This window comes from Rosa chinensis, chromosome 2, assembly GCF_002994745.2.
Source record: "Rosa chinensis cultivar Old Blush chromosome 2, RchiOBHm-V2, whole genome shotgun sequence".
NCBI classification, from domain to species: Eukaryota; Viridiplantae; Streptophyta; class Magnoliopsida; order Rosales; family Rosaceae; genus Rosa; species Rosa chinensis.
This window is the reverse complement of record NC_037089.1, coordinates 29,460,121-29,481,392: the sequence shown is the minus strand read 5'-3', so window position 1 is coordinate 29,481,392 and position 21,272 is coordinate 29,460,121. Positions and strand designations below refer to the sequence as shown.

Sequence of the window (21,272 nt, the reverse complement as noted above, 5' to 3'; positions counted from 1 at the left end):
GATGATTTTTATGTTGGTTTGTTTGTTGCCGATTGATTAAACTTACTGCTGTCTTCTATTTTATTGTTGAAGTGGGATCAAAATTTACAATGCTCAAAGAAATAGGTCTGGCCGGAAATCAATAGTGTGGCAAAACATGGGGGTATGCTAGTATTCATAATTGTAGGTTCAGATTTTGTACATGCTATGGTTAGTGCACTGCTGAGATTTTGTAATGACTGTTTTTAGGGTATTCCGGCACAACAAAATGTGAAGGACTGTGGCATATTCATCATGCGGTACATGAAGGAAATAATTGAGGATAAGAAACTGGGTTTTGCTTCAAAGGTAAAGCCTTAAATTTTAGTTCGACAGCTTTATAACTTAATGTTCTTGTTGCTGCATGATGTTGTGATGTTGAGATTGTACTATGCCTTTTGTTTCAGTGGCAGCGACGATCCGAATTGTTCTACACCCAAAAGGATGTTGATGTTGTGAGGTCAGAGTGGGCTAAGTTTGTGATGAAGTATCATATTGCATAGCTGTGATGGTTGTTCAAGGCAGGGCTCTTATTTTGGTATTTTGATCACCTGCCTCCTGCTAGCTGGTTTTAGTTTTTTCTTTAGTTATAGGCATGGTTAATGTGCAGTTGAAGGCATTTTTGTTTTGGTATTTTGATGAGCCTCCTACTAGCTAGTTTTAGTTTTAGGCATGGTTAATGCGCAGTTGAAGGCATTTTTGTTTTGGTATTTTGATGAGCCTCCTGCTAGCTAGACTTAGTTTTGCTTTAGTTATAGGCATGGTTAATGCAATGTGGGCGCGTTTATGTTTTCCGGGCTTTATGCAGTTATTGCCACTTAGGCAATGTTAATTCTTATGTAAATGTTGGGATGAATATTGCTGATGAATGAAATGGCTTTTGGAATCAAGGATGTGTTCAATTGTACAGAATGTATGTCTTCTCTTATATCTCAGACAATTCAGAACCAACAGCAAACCATTGTCTAACAAATGAACATGATGAAAAAAGAAAGAAAAATCTATTGTCTGAATCATCTATCTACAATAGTTATTAAACATATTCAGTTGTCTAACAAGATATGACACAAAAAAAAAAAATATGTTCTGTTGTCTGATGAAAACGAAGACCACAGAGAATTGAAAAGCTACAATTGTATGAATTGATAAACTACTACAGCATCTTGGGAGGCCATATGGTTGAAAAGAGACTTTAAGGATCCATGAAGCAAGAAAGCTATAGTTCAAGAAAATCTCAGACAACAGTTTATTTTAGGATGCAATAGTATGAAGCAATAATACACAATGGCTTTAATAGTTTTGATCTTGTCTTGTTCAAAGTCAGTCAATAGTATTCAATTACTTTGCAGATGTACAAGCTTCCTTCAGACAACAGTTTTTTTACAAATCAATGTTCTCTAAATTTTTATTACACGTCCATATTCTTCTAGGGTCTGTCAACTGAAATTACTTTGCACAAGAGTTAAGTTGCCAATTGCTGTTGTTCTTCGTGGTATTCAGACAACAGACAATATAGTAGTCGCTGTTGTAGTAAACTTTATCAGACCGCAGTTTTTGGTATTATTGCTGTTGTTCTTCGTGGTATTCAGACAACAGACAATATAGTAGTAGATGTTGTAGTAAACTTTATCAGACGACAGTTTTTTGGTATTGTCTGATTATGTATCAGACGGCATTGAGATAGACAACAGCAAACTCTATAATCAGACGACAGTTTTTCACTGTCGTCTGATTGAAAAATTGGTGTAGTGATACAGAGCATATCTCATATTATTTAGAGTATTTCTATTTAGGTAGAATGATAATCTTTTCATTCTAAATTTTTCTTTTTTCTAGATGTATTGCTTTACATCTTTATAGTGCTATTTCGAACCATGTAAATATGTGTAGTAAATAAAATCGAATAAATTCAATGCTTCATAATAAAATTCGAAATTTATTAATAAGCCAACGATAATCAAATCAAGGTCTTGTTTAGAAATCTAATTCATCAAACCACTATTGAAATAAACTTTAAGACCAAGCAATAGTCTAATTAAAAAATGAGGCATTATGCCTTCACATCTGTCTTTGGAAAATAAAATCAATGAAGCAGATCAGTCAAGATTGAGATTGAGAGCATCCATTGACTGAGCAAGTTCCTCATTGCCATTGAAGTCTGCAATTGTGAGGTTGACGTCTAGGTCATGGCCTCCTTCTTCCATATAGTGAGCCTCTTGTTCTTTAGACTCCCTATACCTCTTGTAATTGGCTGCTACTCTGTTGCTTGCTTGGCAGTTCTTGCACCAATGTCCAATGACTCCACACCTATAGCATGGTTAATTGTTAACTCTTTCCTTTTTTACTGAAGGATTCTTAGGTGCCTTTTACACCTTGTTTCCACGACCCCCACGTCCCTTTCCACGTGGTGCATTATTGCCATGTAGGTAGGGATCAGCACGTCCAAACCCCTTTGCATTAGAGTTCTTTCCACTTTTCATTTTTCCATAATTAGCTTCGGGAATTTTCTTTGTCCCAATGGACCTGGCATTGTTGTTCAAGAGAACCTCATTATGCCTCTCAGCCACTTGCAATAGGCTGATCAGCTTATTGAATGTTGTGATTCTTTTGTTGTCATATTCCAACCTATACTGGTTTACTAGTATAAGTGCTAAAGTAGGAAAAGTGGAAAGAGTCTTCTGGATCATATCATCTTCTGTGAATTCCTTTCCACATAAATTGAGGCATGCCTTTAGGCACAACATGTCCTTGTTGAAGTCATTGACCCTTTTGCAGTCAAGCAAGCGGATTTCATTCCACTGAACGGTCAGTTCTGGGAGTAAGGTGTCATGAATGTCCCCAAAACGTCCTTTAAGGGCATCCCACAGTACTTTGGGTGTCTTCAACTAAAGGTACTCCCAGCGTAGGCTAGGATTAATATGTCGCCTCAGAAACATTAAGGCATTTTCTTTCACCTTGTCAGACGGTCCATCGTCTTTGGGGTCAGTGGGAGTTTTGATGGTGGCAGTGTAGTCTTTTGCCACAAAGGCAATTTCTACATCGGAAACCCAACGGTGGCACTCAAGTCCTTCTGAGTCCAAAATGTCAAATTCAGGTCGAGTTGGATCAGCCATCTACATAAACAAGAGAGAACAAATAAATTATGCAGTCATAATTAAAGACATCCACGTGAATTATTTTCCAAAAGTATGAATTAGATTTCAAGACTAAGATTCGTAATGGTCACATTTTTTTTCGATGCTATGTGAAAATGCTTCATCACGGTGAGTGTGTACTTATAATGCTCATGAATTTTCATTATCATGGCAAAACGGAGTTTATATGTTGCAAAAATAACCATAGCACATGTAATAATAAATAGAACATAGCATATATAAAAATAAAGTATATGGCATGCTCAAATTTCACGAGTATACAACAAAATATATGTTACACATAATAATTACAATAATATGTCATGCTTAAAATTCTACAAATAATAAAACAATGGCATATTATAAAGGCATGCTTAGAAATAATTATAAAAGTGTACATGAAATAAAACATGCTCATAAACAATATATAACAAAATATATATGGCATGCTCAAAATAAAATAATAAAAATATAAACAATAAAATATAAATCATGCTTTTAAAAAAAAAGTAAACTTAAATAAAATTCACATGCTTTAGATTCCAGGAATATATAAAATACATATATGAAAAGTGAGATATAAATAAGGCAGCTAAAAATAAAAACATACTTAATTTTAAGAAAAAAAAAACGATCCTAGCGCACGCGCATGTTGATGCAGGCGTGCGTAGCGTTGTTGTTTTTTTTTTTTTGCTTGAGAAAAACTGGCCTCTTTCTTTTCAGTAGTGGGCCACGGGCCTTGTTTTTTTTCTTTTCTTTCTGGGATGAGGGGGAGTCTGTTTCTTTTTTTTCTTTCTGAGCCGGCTCTTTACTTTGGGTCGGGTCCTCCTTTTTTTTTTTTTTTTTTTTCTCTCTCTTCTCCTTCTGGTTTTCTGTTTTTTCTGGGTAGCGTCGATCTGGTCTTCTGGTGTGCAACAGGCACAAGGTACCTGTGTCGGGGCTGGTCAGGGATGTTGCGGGTGGGTTGCTGCAAGGTTGCGGCTGCAGGCCGGTTTGGCTGCTGTCGAGTGTGGGGAGGGCGCTGGGATCTGTGGCCTGTGATGGGCAGCGACTGGGCTGCAGGTTGGACAACAATTGTTGTAGTGAGGCCAGTCTGGGCTGTAAGGAGTTGGAGGCCTGGTGAGGTGAGGCCCGTGTGGGCTAGATGGTGCGGTGGAGGAATGCAAAATGGAAAGGGAGACGAGGCTAGTCAGGAAGGCAAAATGGTGCTTGGACCGGGGTTGCTGCGTCGAAGATGGGCTGCAAGTGAGCGACTGGAAAAGATGGCTTTGGTGCTAGATGAAAAACCGACGAAGGCCGGTCTATGCGGTTGGAAGATTTTTTTTTTTTTTTTTTGGTGGCATCAGAAGAGAAAAAAAAGTTTTTTTTCTTCTAGGGTTTTTGGTTTTTTTTTTTTTTCAACGGAAAGAAGAAAGAAACTAGTAAACTAGGGTTTTTTTCCTGGCTATTGCCTCTTAGCGTGCTGATAACGTGTAAAAGTAAATTGAGAATTGGAATTGGTCTACTCATTTCATTTCATAGTCCCTTTATATAGGGAGAGAATTACAACGGAAATATCAATTACAATGATGACATTAAATGCTGATTGATCTGTAATCTTTGCTGATTGATGGTAATCGCTAATTCCTTGATTCCCTCTCATTCAGTTACTTTGACGTAGGCACATAATGTGTTTTTCCTTTAACAATATATTTATATATATATATACACACACACACCAGTTTGAGCATATCAATACATGAACACTAATTATGCCAGATTGAATATAAGAAATTAAAACACACATACAAAATGGTCATCTACAGTACATACCTTGATGTACGCCATACGTTTTTTTTTTTCCTTAAAAAAAAGTTAATATAATGAGGACATATGTACATGTTTTTAATCAAAATATAACGGTTTACTATGATAGCACATTGTGATAACATTTGTAAATTGGTTCAAAAAGCAGTACGTAATAACTAGTTGTACGCGAAGGAGTTACAACATCTAAAACAAAGATTAGCTATTTTTACATTAATTATTGTAGTTGTCAGAAAATGCATGTGTAATAAGAATTATATTTGGTTGAGGAGACTATTTAACTAATAGTAATTCGGTGAGCCTAGGTTACAAGGTTTTTTTATTTAAGAGAAAAAAACGTAATTGTCAATTGTGTAATTGTCAATTGATAATCAAACATAATTGGCTAATGATATAAATAATTAGTAATAAAGACCATGTAATTAATAGTTTGAAGAGGCTAAGGGGTAAACCAGTTACCAAATTTTAAATATTTTAGACTATTGGATATATTATCAATCCAATGATTCAAAATATGTCAACAAAATTTGTGTATGCCAAACACCGGGTTCTTAAGAAAATTCTCATACAAAGGTAGAAGAACCTAAAGAGAAGGCAAAATAAAAAAGTTTCAGTAGTAAAGGACTAGCAATAGATTTTTCCTCAATAACCGTCTCACTGCTGCAACAAAGTCACCGTCAGGTCACGGTCTGGGCTTGGTTCAGTTACCGGTATTTTGCCATCTTTGACACTATCTCTTAGCAAGCTCCATATATCATGTTCCTGGTGACCCAAATCTGGAGGAATGATATACACAACTGGAAGCTTGCACTCCTCTATTCTCCTTCCACTTTCCTTGGCAAAAGTATCTTTCGGAAGCTCATCAGCAGCATAATTTGGAGGCACTATTGTAGTCTGTATGAGGTATTTGTCTTTGCACTCCCCAGTTAGAGGATATTTAACGATGACTTGCTGGGTGAGTCTGATGACACATGAGTGCCGAGCCTGTATAACACCAGACTTGGGATTTGCAATGTACTTCTTAGGGTTTGTGGTTTTAATCTTGAACGCAACACAGTGTTCTGTGTTATTGAAAACGTTTAGATTACAAGAGCTTTGCTTTCTTCGCTCAACTAGAAATTTCAGTTTATCATCGGGATGAACAGAGATGATCAACTGATTACCATCACCGTCGCTATTGATGGACCGCCAAGATGTGAACGATTTTTTTCGTTCTCCAGACAACATGATGATAGCTGAAGCAATAACGCTACTAGAAAAATGGGCAATGTGTTAATGGAAAACACGTACGATAGAATCTTCTAGCAAACACCGTCACACGAAAGAAGAAGAGAGAACTTCTCTATATACAGTCTGAGGGGTGAATGACCCAGAAATAATTAGGAAGGTAATAATAATAAATTTATTCCTTGTACGCGAGGACATGCAAGTACTTTTCACTTTTCACATCATTTCACTCCCAATTGATAAAAACCTATTTATCTAAGGTGTGTTGCTAGCTTCATGTTATTTTTCTTAATTATTGATACCAATTGGATATGGACCTTTACCTCCTAGCTAGCCTAGCTAGCAGTGGAAAATTAAGCATCTCAATGTATCAAATTATCAATATTGATCAATTCATGGGTTTAGACTAAATTAGATCAATAGAAGCCAACACATTAGTTGACATGAATTAATGAATAATAAAGAAAATTCTGCCTCATGAGACCCACCCTAGTAGTATGCCTTTATACAAATCTTTCAAGAAATAAAAATGAGTTTCAGTAGTAAACTAAACCAAGAAGAGCTCTAGGAATTGATTTTTCAAATGTGGGCCGGGTGTGCTGCAACAGAGGCGAGGTCAATTGATTGCAACCGCTGTCGCTTTTGGTGGAGGAAGATTTTATTCATTTCCTGTATTATCACATGATGATATAGGTTTCAAGTGTCGACAGTCAAATAATATGAGGAACATATATATAGTACGACAATCACGGAGAGTATAAACCCCTGGCAAACGGAGGCGATATATGACGCTTAAATTATAAAGATGGTAAAATAATATAACAAACATAGTCCTAATTATACGCTACGGAGTACGTTAGGTTAGACGGAAAATAATAAACCTAGTCCTTATACGTTAAGGACAATGAATCCTTATTCCAAACTAATTATGAGGAAAAAGAAGGGGGTCTGAAGTGTATATAAGCTCTCTCCTTTATCTCATACTGCACTTGCACTAATCTGAAAACCTTTAAGGAAAGTTGGGGATTTTTCTTGAATTGAGGAGTTCATCAAATGGCTACTAATGGAGAACGAACTTGTACAAAACCGCTTCCGAGCCCCTCTCCTCTAAGAAATGCCAAATTCTTTGGGGCAAATATGAGAATTTTGGTTACTGGAGGAGCTGGGTTCATTGGCTCTCACCTAGTGGACAGGCTGATGGAAAACGAGAAGAATGAGGTGATTGTTGCGGATAACTACTTCACTGGATCAAAGGACAACCTTAAGAAATGGATTGGTCATCCAAGATTCGAGCTTATTCGTCATGATGTGACTGAGCCGTTGCTGGTTGAGGTTGACCAAATATTCCATCTTGCTTGCCCTGCTTCTCCGATCTTCTACAAACACAATCCAATAAAGACAATGAAGACAAATATGATTGGTACAATGAACATGCTGGGACTTGCCAAGCGAGTTGGAGCAAGGATTTTGCTGACATCTACTTCGGAGGTGTATGGAGATCCTCTTATTCACCCTCAAGTTGAGAGCTATTGGGGAAATGTGAATCCCAATGGAGTTAGGAGTTGCTATGATGAGGGAAAGCGAGTGGCCGAAACATTGATGTTTGATTATCACAGGCAGCATGGCGTAGAGATACGGATCGCTAGGGTTTTCAACACTTATGGCCCTCGCATGAATATTGATGACGGCCGTGTTGTGAGCAACTTCATAGCCCAAGCTATCTGGCATGAACCCTTGACTGTTCAATCACCAGGAACGCAGACAAGGAGTTTCTGCTACGTCTCTGACATGGTCGATGGCCTTATTCGACTTATGCAAGGAGACAACACTGGTCCAATCAACATTGGGAATCCAGGCGAATTTACAATGCTCCAACTAGCAGAGAATGTCAAGGAGGTTATCAATCCTAAAGTGGAGATTAAAATGGTTGAAAACACACCTGATGATCCTCGCCAGAGGAAGCCTGACATCTCAAAAGCAAAGGAGTTGCTGGGATGGGAACCAAAGGTCAAGTTGCGCGATGGTCTGCCCCTCATGGAGGAGGACTTCCGTACAAGACTTGGTGTCCCCAGAAATTAATCAAGAATGTGGCATAGAATTCGAAGTCGAGGGTGATGGAGGTGCAAATTTGTCCATATATTGTGTGCGACACATCTACTCCATATGTTTCTCAAGCATAAGAATAAGTGATTTTATTGTTTTATTCTATAATATTATGTTTATTTACTGTTTTTGAAATAGAAGGTTCATATCATAGATGACTAGCTAAAAAGCCAGAGTCTACATACCCTTACAAGACAGAAAAATGGCGGAAAAATGGCGGGGTAACAACCAAACTCCTATCTAAGTATTGCAAACTCATTACAAATCAAATGGAGCCCACTTTTGAAGCAGACTCATAAACAAAGAACAACTCCGTGTCTTCTGAGGCAAAATCATCTTCTAGCCAACCATCCGCCAATCACGCAATTGTGGTACGAAATAGAAAGCTACTTCCCAGCAAATAAATAGGAGCCAATTCCTCATCTATAAGCCACTTTCTCCAGTCCAACTCGAGATAATTACCAATTCCGGAGAACCATGATCTAAGTTATGACCGGCACTTTAGAGACCATAAAGGCCCAACATTGCCCAAGGAGGTCCATCTCTCGGGCTAGGCTAGCCCAAGCACTAGGTAATGAATGAGGGTGTCAAGGCACCCTCCAACCTGGCCCAACTCTGAAGAGAATTAAACCAACTCAACTGGGCCCAAAAGAAATGAAGCCCACATCGTCCAGGCCCAGAACCAGAGGCCCAACCCCAGACAAAACCACTAGCCAGAGCTCTACTCCCCTGTTGCTAGCCTGCCGCCGCCCAATTCGGTGGACGTCCAACCCAGACAGTCATCTCTGTATCCATTCCCCTTCCAATCAAAACCCGTTCTTCGATCAGAAGCGGCACCACTCGATCGCAACACAGATCGGGAGAAAATCTAATTCAACCATCGATCCTGACACCGATCGATCAAACACCAGCAGAAGCAAACTCCGGCTCCTCGAAATACTGTACTCTCCTCGACATCGGCAGCGTCGACGCACCAAGCTTTCGCTACCAAGCCGACGCCGATCTGGTTTATCTTCAAATCGGAGGTGATTCGATTGTCAGGCACCACCAAACCACTATGAAGCAAGACGCCCAAGGTTTCCCAGCCACGACGAGTCACCTCGCCGGTACTAACAACAAAAGACAACCGAAAATTTTCCGTTGCCGCTGCCGCACACTGCTCAAAACCCTAGGGCTTTGCTCAATATCTGTACGTTGTTCAAATAATATATATATATATATATATATATATATATATATATATATATAAAGAATGTTTGAATGAGAAAAATTAGTTAGGATCACATATGTACGTAAGCGAAATCCAAGTAATAAACATAGAAGATGTCCCCAACTAGTTGGCTTCAACTTTTATTTACTTGAACATTTGGAACGATTTTATATACATTTTTTTTTTTAGGGTAAAGGAACGAATCCATTGATATAAAATCATACAACCACACTCGGTCAAGTTTGAGGGATCCAGGATCCCCCAAATTACACAATACCTACTCACCTAAAGCACCTAAACCCGAAGGCAACCAACACTAAACTGCATGGACATGCTTATTGCACCTAAACCGAAAGGAAAACAAACAAAAGTTCAAAATAAGCAAATAAAAAACAACTTTTAACCTACAAACCCTAAGCTAAAGCCCCGCCATGCTCAGTCATTTTATATACATTTTGGTTCTGTGTTTTTCTTAAGAATAAAAAATAAAAATTTAAGAGGAAAGAAGTCTTAATGAAATTTGGAAACAACAAAATAACAATACAAACACTGTTAATCTTTTTCTTTGTTCTCAAGCTCCTTGCATTGTGACCTTCAAATTCATCCAAGAGCCCAAGGCCGTCCTTGTGGTGTTGGAGGCAAACTTCCTCTGTGTAAAGTCATCACATTTTAACCCTTGTACTTTCTTCACTTGTAATTTTAAAATCAGTGTATGTAACTAACAATATGGAGGTCATGACTCATGAATTTAAATTTCACTAGCACTATGTCTGTGATAGGTTAGGTAGGGATAATAATTATACATACGTATATACATAAGGGCTGACAAATTACTAGGTTGAACTTGAAGTGGACTGAAAATAGAAATCAATAACAAAGCATGAAAGATTGCAAGGGATACTAGCTAGCTACTATTAGCAAAATGCATTCTTTTTATCTATAAGGGCTTACCATTGCTGTCTAATATGAAGTTTCCTTCCTAATTCCCCTCTCAAATCTAAAATTGGAAAAGAAGAATCAAAGTTGAATCTAGACATTATAATATCGACACTTTTGATTTAAGGTCGATCAAGGACCTTGTCAATCCAAATATCTCTCTGCAATTTCCCCATCATTTCAGTACCAATTCCCAATCAATAGAAACATAATACATGGCTAATGGGTCTGCTAGCTTCATGTGATGTGCTTATTCAATATATGACCAATTGGATACTGACAAAGGCCTCCTTTTGACTTTAAACACTACTGGTGGAAAACTTTGAGTAATACCTAATGGCTCCGTTTGGTTGACCGGAATGTTACAGTGGGAAAATGAATTATACTAATTTTCCTTTCAAGGATGGAATGGAATTGATTTAGCATTTCTATTTGTGGTGTTTGGAAGAATTCAAGACTTGAGATTAGGAAATTGTTTGAGAGAATTAATTTGTTAATGATTTTCCAATAATGCCCAATAGAATTAAATATGGAAGATTTAAAAAATATATATGAATCTAAGAGACAAGCTTTGGAATGAAGGATAGAGTTCAAAGTTGAATTCCATCAAGAAATTTTTGGATTGAATTTTTTTTTTTTGAAATGAAATGTTGGATTGAATTTTAAATTTGTAGAGATCTATTCTAGCAAGAGTCATGAGAAAAATTAGTACCTAGGATCGAAGTGGTGTTAGCTCAATGGTTAGAGCGCCCACTACCTATGATCGAGGTTCTCGTTTTGAGTCACCATGGGGGTAGGAGTGAAATTCTTTGATCCTCTTTAGAATAAGAAGAAGAAAAAAAAGAGAAAAATGAATGAGTGGAGATAAGAATTATTAATCGACCAGATTTTATGAGGGGCTAAACAAGTAAATTTTCAATTCCATTGAGTGAAGGTATTTCAACCTAGATGATATTTCTATTCTGCCTCTTTTATGGAATTGAACTCTAGTCAACTCATTTATTTTACTTTCCTTTCCCGACTTATATTTTAACCAAACACGACAATTTAATAGAATAAGAAACTATTTCACATTCCAGATTTGATTTCCTGGCTCACAAACGGGCCTATAGGGAATAAAGTATATCTTGATTTTCTTTATCTTGCCTTGTGCTTTTTTTTTTTTTTAAGAAATTACAACTAAATAGGAGATCAATTTCTTTTTTAACAAGGGTCCTTGACCAAAAGCCCCAAAATGAGCCAAAGTTATCCCACTTACCCAGCAATAGATTTTTATTCCCACTAACCCAATTTGAATTGAAATAACAATTTTACCCTTAGTCTAATTAATGAATTACAACCACATGCCCTTCTCTCTTCTCTCTCTCTCTCTCTCTCTCTCTCTCTCTCTCTCTCTCTCTCTCTCTCTCTCTCTCTCTCTCTCTCTCTCTCTCCCCTCTCTGGTCAGCGGCGAGACGAGGATGACGATGACATCAATGGAGGTGATTCTCGGTGAAGCTGAGGCATCGACGTTGTCGAGGACGCACAACTTGCCGGCGACTGTTTTGGTCGGATCTGACGGCGCCGGTTATCGCTGCTTCTGAGCGACAAATTAGATTTCTGTCCCCATTTTGGAGGAGTAGAATCTCCAGCTGATCTGCTGAGATAAGAGCCGTGGCGGGGTGGTGGTGGAGCTCCGGCGGGGTCGATGGTGACATCAATCTCTCACTCCCCGGCGAAAGTTCACCAGCGAGCCCATCTGAGGCGGTTTTTTGGTGAGATCGAGCACGGCTTCACCACTTCACAGAAGGGAGAAGGGTGCCCAAATCAATTTCATCACCTGCCCCGCGACTAGTACCTCTAAACAGCTTAATCAAGCTGGTCCTTCCCTTTTTTTTTTCTTTATTTCTCTTTTCTTCTTTTTGGCCTTTTAATGAGAAATTTTGGTAATATAAAATGTAAATTATTGGAGTAACAAGCTACAAAATGGTGTTATGCCAAGGGCAATACAGGTCTATTGGGGGACAACAGACGTTTATTGGGGGCCCAAATCAATAGATGTTTTGAATTGATGTAATCTCCTCGTTTTTTTTCTTTAATCAAAGTTTTATTTGTGTAGTTTTAGGAAGATTAATTACCATTTTGGTAGTCTACTGGGGGGCAATAGACGTCTACTGGGGGGCAATAAATGGCTAATAGTCGTCTATTGAGGAGCAATACATGGCTGATAGTCGTCTATTGGGGGCCAATAGACGTCTAGTAGGGGTCAATAGACTATTGGGGCAATAGACGTCTATTGCCCCTCTATTAGGGGGCAATAGATGTCTATTAGGGGCAAAAAAACTTTCTGGTGAGATTTTCAGCAAATTCCGGTAAGCGGCAGCCAGTGACTGGAATTCGGTGACCGGTGACCGGATTCCCGTGGCAGGTGACGGGCTCCGGCGAAGTCTCTTATGGTTTCTCTCTCTTCCATTCTCTCTCTCTCTCTCTCTCTCTCTCTCTCTCTCTCTCTCTCTAAGTAACAAAGGGGTGAAGGGTAAAATGGTATTAAAAAAAATTAAAAACAAAAAAAAAATCTTAATGGGGTATTAGGGAAGACTCCCTTAGAATGTATTGGGTAAGAGGGAATTAAAAAAACTTAATGGGATAAGTGGGAAAAAAATCCCTAAAAATAGGGTAAATGGACAAAACCCCTTTTAACAAATCACACTTCTTGGATAATTTTTTTAATAAAAATGCACATAGCTAGAGGAGATGTGGTTTGTAAAAAAGGGGTGTCCATTTCACTTCCATTAAACAATTATATATAAGGCTTTAGTGAGGACATTTAAAGTAAAGACTTCATGAAGACTTTTAGATTAACGATTAGATAATATGTGTCGTGAAAAAATAATATTTCAACTAAAATTAGACAATTCATCCAATCGTTGATTTAAAAATCTTCATGAAATCGTAATTTAAAGTCCTCATTAAAAACTCTTTACATATATTTTAATAAACTTAATTTCCACGTTTTTTGATAGCTCGTTGGATTGTTTTTTAAGAAAATAAGGAAGAGCATAGAGAGAGAGAGAGAGAGAGAGAGAGAGAGAGAGAGAGAGAGAGAGAGAGAGAGAGAGAGAGAGAGAGAGAGATTTCTTTTAAGCCTCTCGTGCCTACAGAAAAGCAAACACATACATTGACATGTATTTATTTTTCTGCATCAAATTGTGTAGACTTGAGTTCTTTTAATTTTGGTTGAAGATTTGTGAATTTTTGCAATTAAACTCACTTGAGTGAAAAAGTTCATTTTATTAAGTGTCGGAGTTATTGTCTAACATGTGCGAACTGCAAAGTATCAAAATTATGCTTGGTTATTTTAAGTTTTACAGTTGAGAGAGGGCAGGGTTTTGGCTTTAGCTCTACCCAAACCTGCAAATTCAGTTAAGCAATGACAAAACTAAATTTGTACTCATTAATTAAATAAAAATGGATCAAATACATTACTGAACATTACAGCATTACCAAATCATCATTCTTCCAATGCATTGTACGTAGAACTAAAGATTACCTCCTTTGGGATATGCATATCCACCCAAGATCACAATATTTCGAGCAAAAACAAGGTCTACAAATTAGACTTCCAACTTTGGTTTAAAAAGTCACTCACAGTCCCCAAGATCTTTAGAAACATTGCATAGCTTTTAATTGAAAAGCTCTGTTGGATGCATCTTCTTTACCAGTTTTAAATGTTATTTTGGTTGTTAGAATTTCATTCTTAAATTCATCTTTCTCGTCCATTATTTATGTTGTAATCATAGTTAAACAAGAAACTATATCCACAAGAGAAACTGAAGAGATAATCTAATAAAGTTCTGAACTTCTAATTAAGCCTAGTGTTTGATGGCTTTAAGATAATCATGTCATCTTATTAAAATAAACAATTATGTTGGATTAATTAAATTCAGATAACGAGTGCCTCGTGTGAATTAGTTTAACAAGATGCACTTGGATTTTTTTAGCTTTTTCTTTCTTAAGAAAATAAAAATAAACAACAAACAAAAAGAGGAGACATGAATCCAAAACTCTTAATTAGTTAAAAAGAAATTACATAAAACCAAATGAGAAAAAAAACAAAGAGGCAAATAAAAAGTAAATAACCATAAAGCTTGACTTAGATCAAATGTTCAATCTCACATGAAATGTCATATTTCTCATAGAATAACAACCTCGCATGCTAAGAACGACATGTTTAACTTTTATTTTTTGCTTTTATCTTTCGTTAATATTTTTGTACTGAACTTACTAAATCTCTCGTTGATATATAAATATCTTAGAACTTGAATTTTTTTATTTTTTTTATAAGTTAATAACAGTATGTAGGTGTGTGTGTCTATATATATATATATATATATATATATATATATATTTGTTTTTTGATATATGTATATATATATATATATTTGTTTTTTGGATTATTATGATCGATCTGAGTAGGGAGTAGCCATCAGAATTCCCCACCACAAGTGTCCTCCCATCAGAACAAACATATATTATTAGTACACACCCCACTTGGTTAGCAGCCCACACAAGTGCCACTACCATAAAAGCAAAGCAAATCCTACGTCTTCATGGTGACGTCAGCAACTTGGCCACTGTTGAACTGCCACGTGGCAAAGCTGATGGATGGAGATGAACCTTCATTGCTTGCCTCCAGGAAAGTGTATATGAAGGTGCAGTGGTATAAGAAAAATTGATATATATATATAAGTAATTATACAAGCCAAGTTGAGCTAACAAGCTGGTATACCACTTTCTTCAATTGACTCTACCATTAGTTTCCACTCTGTAGTTCTTCTGGTTGGGGGGTTATGGACTCAAACCCTAGCTGGTCGAACTGCGCTCCATTTGGAGAGAATCAGCTGGATCCGAACTCCATGAATTTCGATGAGTTATCGGAATATCTCATGCTCGATAATAGGGTTGATGATCATCAGGATTCGTCGTCGCTGAGAATGATATCGCCAGAAACATGTCATAGTACTGCTGCTGCTGCTGCTGCTGGTTCAAGTGGTGCAACATCAAGAAATTCCAGCACTAATATGCAAGTGGAATACATACCTTTCAATTTTTTAATTTTACTTTCTCTGGAAAATTACGATTCAGCTTTACTTTTTAGTAGTTAATCCTTATTGATTTGTTCCTGTTTGTTTGTGTAGAAATGCGGCGACAATGAAGAATAGCAAGAGAGAAGGGGGTCATGGCCATAGGGTTGCATTTAGAACGAAATCAGAGCTGGAGATCATGGATGATGGTTTCAAGTGGAGGAAGTACGGCAAGAAGTCGGTCAAGAACAGCCCAAATCCCAGGTAATTATATATTGTACTTTATTTTTTCAAATAAAACTAGATTGAAGTTCAAAGCACTGAGAAGATCAAGTTTAATATTCTTTTCTTTTGTCAATTATTATTGATCTTTACAAACCTGATCATTAACTGAGAGAAGCTGAAGTAAACTCTAAAGTCTGAACTTGAACACACCAGCTGCAGGAAGCATTAACTTGATGAACTATTCTTTGTTTAATTTTCTGCATAATCTCCATATTCAATCTGAGAGAAAAAAAAAGAGGGTGCTGTCATTGACCTGCGACCACATCAATGATCGACAAAACACAGACGTAGATAATCACAGAGTCGTGTCTAGTCAATTAAGCTTGTCAATTTGCTATTAATCCCCACCCATATATATGTATGTATTCTACTGATAGATGATATGACACCTGTGGCTTGATTTGAGTTGAGACTCGTGATCCCTCTCTTGCCCCAACATGTCTACTCCAATGGGTAGGGACGACCACGTACTATTCATATCATATCAGATCATACTCAAGGCGGCACACTAGCTGGCTAGCTGGCTAGCTAGAATATGTATACGAAAGATTGCTGAACTCCTTGATTACTATACAAAGCTTCTTTTAATTTGTATTAATGTCTTTGTCAAAGATATTTGCATGTTATTGTTTCTTTAGTTTAATTCCCTGTTGATGATCAGTGCCTGCTTTGTGTGTTTATGCCAAATTGCAGTACTCGATCCGCAGCATTTACTAAATGGGTATATGCTAAATTTCACAATAGACCTTCTTAAGAGGGACTCATTTTTGCATGAAAATCGATGGAGCATTATTTGACCATTGGATTCTCTTGCATATATAATGTTCATTTCAGTGTCTCATGAAAATGATGAAGTGGTCTACTTATAGCTAGATGAGTAAACAATATATATGAGACCAAATTAGTTTTGTTTTAAGAATTAATGACAATAAACGATTCGGTTATATTATTAGATTGCACTAAGAGATGTTAATATTATGCTTGCTTAAAAGGCTCCCTCATAGTGAAGTTATACAGATTGCACTGAATGAATGCATAATGATAGCTTAGCTCAGCTCAGCTCCGAAAATCTAGATGGTCGTAGTGAGATTTGCTTGCATGTGTTAATCTTTCTTGATCGAGGAGACATAATTAGTGTGCGTAAACCTACGTGCACTCCGGAGAACTAGAACCTAATTCTCGTACATGATGAGGCGCCATTGGATCCTCCATTTCATTATGCTTGTTGAAGAATCATGATTGCCATTGGCTTCTTAATTGGGGTCATCATTAGCCAAAGACCTCCACAGAAAGATAACCTAATTCAACTAATAAGCTTTACATGAATTTCACCTATTTGAATCATTCATCTAGATTAGTTTCTTGAGTGTTAGCTCTTAATTATGTAGTTTTAGGGCTCTTAGCATGTGAAAATTGCGGTATGAGACATGGGTGGCTGTTTCTATAAATATATATACTAAACATGCATCTTTTTTAATTGCCACTCATTATATGGTATTTCCTGTCATTTATTTGTCCAATTAATCAATTAATTGTTGAACATTTTGTATCAGAAATTACTACAAGTGCTCAAGTGCTGGCTGCGATGTAAAGAAGAGAGTAGAGAGGGACAGAGAAGACTCGAGCTATGTGATTACCACATACGAGGGAATGCACAATCATGATACCCCTAATTGTGTGCAGCTCCAGTTCAATCCTGCTGCACTAGTAGTGGATGTGGATCCCAACAACGTTTGGACTACTTTACGAGCTTCTTCGCAATCTTCTGCTTCTTCATAGATCCATCTATTATTTACTAGATCATATATCATAAGCCAACCAAGAAATAATAGTAATATATATGGCATCGCTAGCTTTTCTTATGCGACCACCTGATAGATCCATCTATTATTTACATGTATATCATAAGCCAACCAAGAAATGATAGTATATTATATATGGCATCGCTAGCTTTTCTTATGCGACCACCTGATGATGTCCCTTTTTTTTTTCTTTTTTCTTTTTTTTTTTCTTTTTTTCGGGTTCTGCATCAAACTCAAAGACGGTTATGTTAAGCAGCGACAAGCGTGGCCTGTGGTCCACCATTGTACCGATATTGTCCCAACTTAACCACTTGATAGGTGTTGGGTTTTAATCACAAAAAGCCTCGGTACAATTGGGTAAGAGCCACCCATTTATAAGTTATATTTTATTTGTCACTTTTCTAATGTGGGATCTTTCCTCTCCAACAAGTTATACCAATAAGGGAGCCACAAGAATTACTCACTCATTCTAGAAAGAAAGTCAAGATAAAAACGAATTTTTATTAATTACAACAAATTGATGATCAAAGGATCGGATATACATATGCACTAATTCATTCTAACAAATTAAACTAAACCATATGAATGGATCAAGATGCATGTTAAAACTTATACTTTTCACAGCCTTTATTAATAAATTGCCTTACGCAGATGCAAGCATGCCATATCATCACTCACTTCCTAGCTAGGATAAGCTTAATCCCAAATCCAAGGCCTCAAATCCTAGATTTGCAAATCACAAGTGAGGAAACATTGACCAGCAAATAAAAGTAAAACCTGATTGACTAGAAAATAACACTTTAAATAGGACAAATTTATGCTTTCTCGTGGCCAACAAATTATAAGAAAAAACTAATTTTCAAGTTACTATCTCAAAAAGTATTTAGTTGTTGTTCACATAAGAGACAATTTTAAATGATTGTGAAAGACAAATACATCACAACCATATATATCAAGTTTAATTAAAAGCTGAAATTATAATAACTTAAAACTATGTATTTGTTTTCAGCCGGTATTTACAACAAAATGTTAGTAGTCTAAATTCAGCTCCTCTCTCCTCTTAATATTAATAACAATAATAATAATAAATTACTAAGAAAGATCTATATATATTTTTTTACGAGTTAAGAGTCTTAAAGCGGCTGATTGAGCATCGTTAAAGAATCAAATTAGCCCATTCATCATCATAATTTAGTGAAAGGGATACTACTCAATTCATCACCATATGTTTGTCTTCCTAATTTGGAATATTGAAGTTTCCTTCCTACTTTCCCTCTCAAGTCTAAAATGAACACAGAATAATGGTTTGAATCTAGACATTAGAAACTTTTGCCATTTGACCTTATCGATTTAGATAACACCTTTACACTTTCCCCATCACTTCATTCCCAATCATCAAAGACATATATAGTCTAATGGGTCACTTGGCCAGCTTCAAATGATTAATTTTCTTATTGATGCTGCTCTTAGTTGGGTTGATATAATATGGGGTCACCCATAGCCCATTTGATACGGAAGTTAATTTTGAGGGCTAAATATTAGTTAGTTTCTTGTGATTTAGGTCCAAAATCAATTCAGTTCCTGGACTTTTAATTTCATCAAAAACACCCCTGCACTTTCAATTTTGATCTAATAGGTCCAATTCGTTAATATTCTATTATGGGTTCAAGTTATAGTTGGATTATTTGTTGAAAAACTATTTATTTTTAATAGTAGGACTTACTCCTAAATTGACTATGCAGACCACTTCGACACCACATCATAAAACATAGGCCATATATGAGCCACATTAACAAGTTAAATAACTCAATTGTCGGAAAACTAACAAATTGAACCTATTAGATCAAAATTGAAAGTGCAGGGGTGTTTTTGATAAAATTAGAAGTTCAGGGACTGAATTGATTTTGGACCTAAACCACAGGGTAGTAATTTGTATTTAGCCCTAATTTTGACTAATTTAAAAGACAGTATGAGCTAGTAAGCCTGGTAGCTAGCTAGGAACAGAAAATTGAACCAAAGATCTATATGTAATATAAGGTACGTGTATATATAATTTTATATACATGATTGTTTTTCTTCTGTAAATTTCTTGGATTTTTTTTTTTTGTGCTTAAATCCTGATGGAGCGAGGGTGATTTATTAAAAAGAAAAAAGAGTACACTATAGTAGGAAGGACCTAAAACTTAACCCACAAAAAACAAACAACAAAACTATAACTTGCAACTAACCAAGAAAATTAATAGAACCGAAAGTTGGGAAGCCCCAACCAATAGATATTACAAAAAGAGAGAACATAATTCGATGGCAAGTCCCACTATGTCAAGCCTGATGAATTTATCCCTTCATTAATTTGCCAAAGCATCTAATAATTTTTTTTTTTTTTGAGGTGAAAATGTTATCCATTAAAAATCCAGTAAGCAGTACAATAACGATAAACTCCTTTAGGGTCGACAATAAGAATCGTTACGTAGAAACTATCACAAAGCCAACCCCTAGAACAAAAGAGCAAACAATCTAGCAATCTCCTAGTACACCCATATTTTAAAACAGCCTAAAACAAAGAAAGAAAAATGCCCGAAGAAGAGTAGAGCATACAACATGGTCATTTCTTTCTTCGCGATTTTTCCCACTAAAAAAAAAAAATTAAAAAAAATTAAAAACAGACGCATTATCTTTTTTTACAAAAAGAGAAAAGCCCAAAACTAAACCAAAGAGTAAGGACAGAAGTCCTAAATGGGCCCAAAATCTAGCCTAAAGAAGGGGAGCCCAATTAGAGGAAACCCTAGCCTACCACACTACGTCACCAACCGTCGACTTCATAGAACCAATCGCTGCTACCATTACTAAAAAAAACTTCAATTGCGACGGCAGTTTGCCACGGCAAATAGGCATTTTGCAGTAGCCAATACTTTTTGCGACGACAGATTAAGCATTTGCGACGGAAATGTTAGAGTTGCAATAGGTGGCATCACAAGATCCATTTGCGACGGTAAATTTCCGTTGCAAAAAGTATTTGCGACGGAAAACTGTTGTCGTCACATAGGTTATTGTTTTGCGACGGTGATTTGCTACGCAAGCTTCCGTCGCAAAGTCCGCATCAGGGTAGTCCATGTGGAGGTATTTGCGACGGCTATGATGCCGTCGCAATGTGTACATTTTCAAAATTACAGCCAAAACCTTACCGCCAAATGAGTTGCTACGGTTAGTTTGCCGTTGCAAATATATTTATATGTTTTTATTAATTTTTTTTTAATAAATAGCTAAAACTATATATTTTCATACCAATTGCCACGGTGAAATTGCCTACGCAAACTGGTCGGACCAATTCTGAACAAATCGGCTCCTCCGATGAGCAGGACCAATCTGCCATCCCCACCATTGGCGGATCAGAGCCTAAGCAAACTAGAGCCATCCACACCTTCGACAATCCATGCAATATGGATCCATCCATTGTTGCCGCCGCAAACTAGATAGAACCGCCAGAAAACGTCTCCACCAGCCAAGAAACAGCTCGTTACCACCACTATCACCTAGCGCCGACAACCTAACCACCTCACAGGGGTAGAGCCACATAAGGGTCTAGTGGGTCCTGTGACCCACTAGAGATTTTAAGTTCAAATATATATTAGCTTCTCTACGATGCAATAAAGTTATTCTGGTATAGTGGTTGTCTAAATGAATTAATAAA

The 21,272-nt window shown here is 36.9% G+C and overlaps 3 protein-coding genes and 1 long non-coding RNA gene across 4 annotated transcripts; 3 read left to right on the top strand and 1 right to left on the bottom strand.

Annotated features, from left to right (window-relative positions):
- LOC112186243 lies at positions 1-592 on the top strand. The gene is made up of 3 exons (XR_005805914.1): positions 1-142; positions 229-327; positions 426-592. It is a non-coding gene; the product is annotated as an uncharacterized LOC112186243 (long non-coding RNA).
- A 5,020-nt stretch (positions 593-5,612) lies between these two features.
- On the bottom strand, positions 5,613-6,185 carry LOC112184077 (vesicle-associated protein 2-1). The gene has a single exon (XM_024322367.1). The coding sequence runs from the start codon at positions 6,183-6,185 to the stop codon at positions 5,613-5,615; it is 573 nt and encodes a 190-aa protein (XP_024178135.1).
- Positions 6,186-7,223: 1,038 nt separating this feature from the next.
- Positions 7,224-8,337, top strand: LOC112189592 (UDP-glucuronic acid decarboxylase 5). Its single transcript, XM_024328935.2, has one exon. The coding sequence runs from the start codon at positions 7,239-7,241 to the stop codon at positions 8,262-8,264; it is 1,026 nt and encodes a 341-aa protein (XP_024184703.1). The 5' UTR covers positions 7,224-7,238; the 3' UTR covers positions 8,265-8,337.
- A 6,837-nt stretch (positions 8,338-15,174) lies between these two features.
- On the top strand, positions 15,175-17,725 carry LOC112185720 (probable WRKY transcription factor 51). The gene is made up of 3 exons (XM_024324014.2): positions 15,175-15,496; positions 15,612-15,761; positions 17,336-17,725. The coding sequence occupies exons 1-3, from the start codon at positions 15,264-15,266 to the stop codon at positions 17,559-17,561; spliced, it is 609 nt and encodes a 202-aa protein (XP_024179782.1). The 5' UTR covers positions 15,175-15,263; the 3' UTR covers positions 17,562-17,725.
- Positions 17,726-21,272: the final 3,547 nt, after the last annotated feature.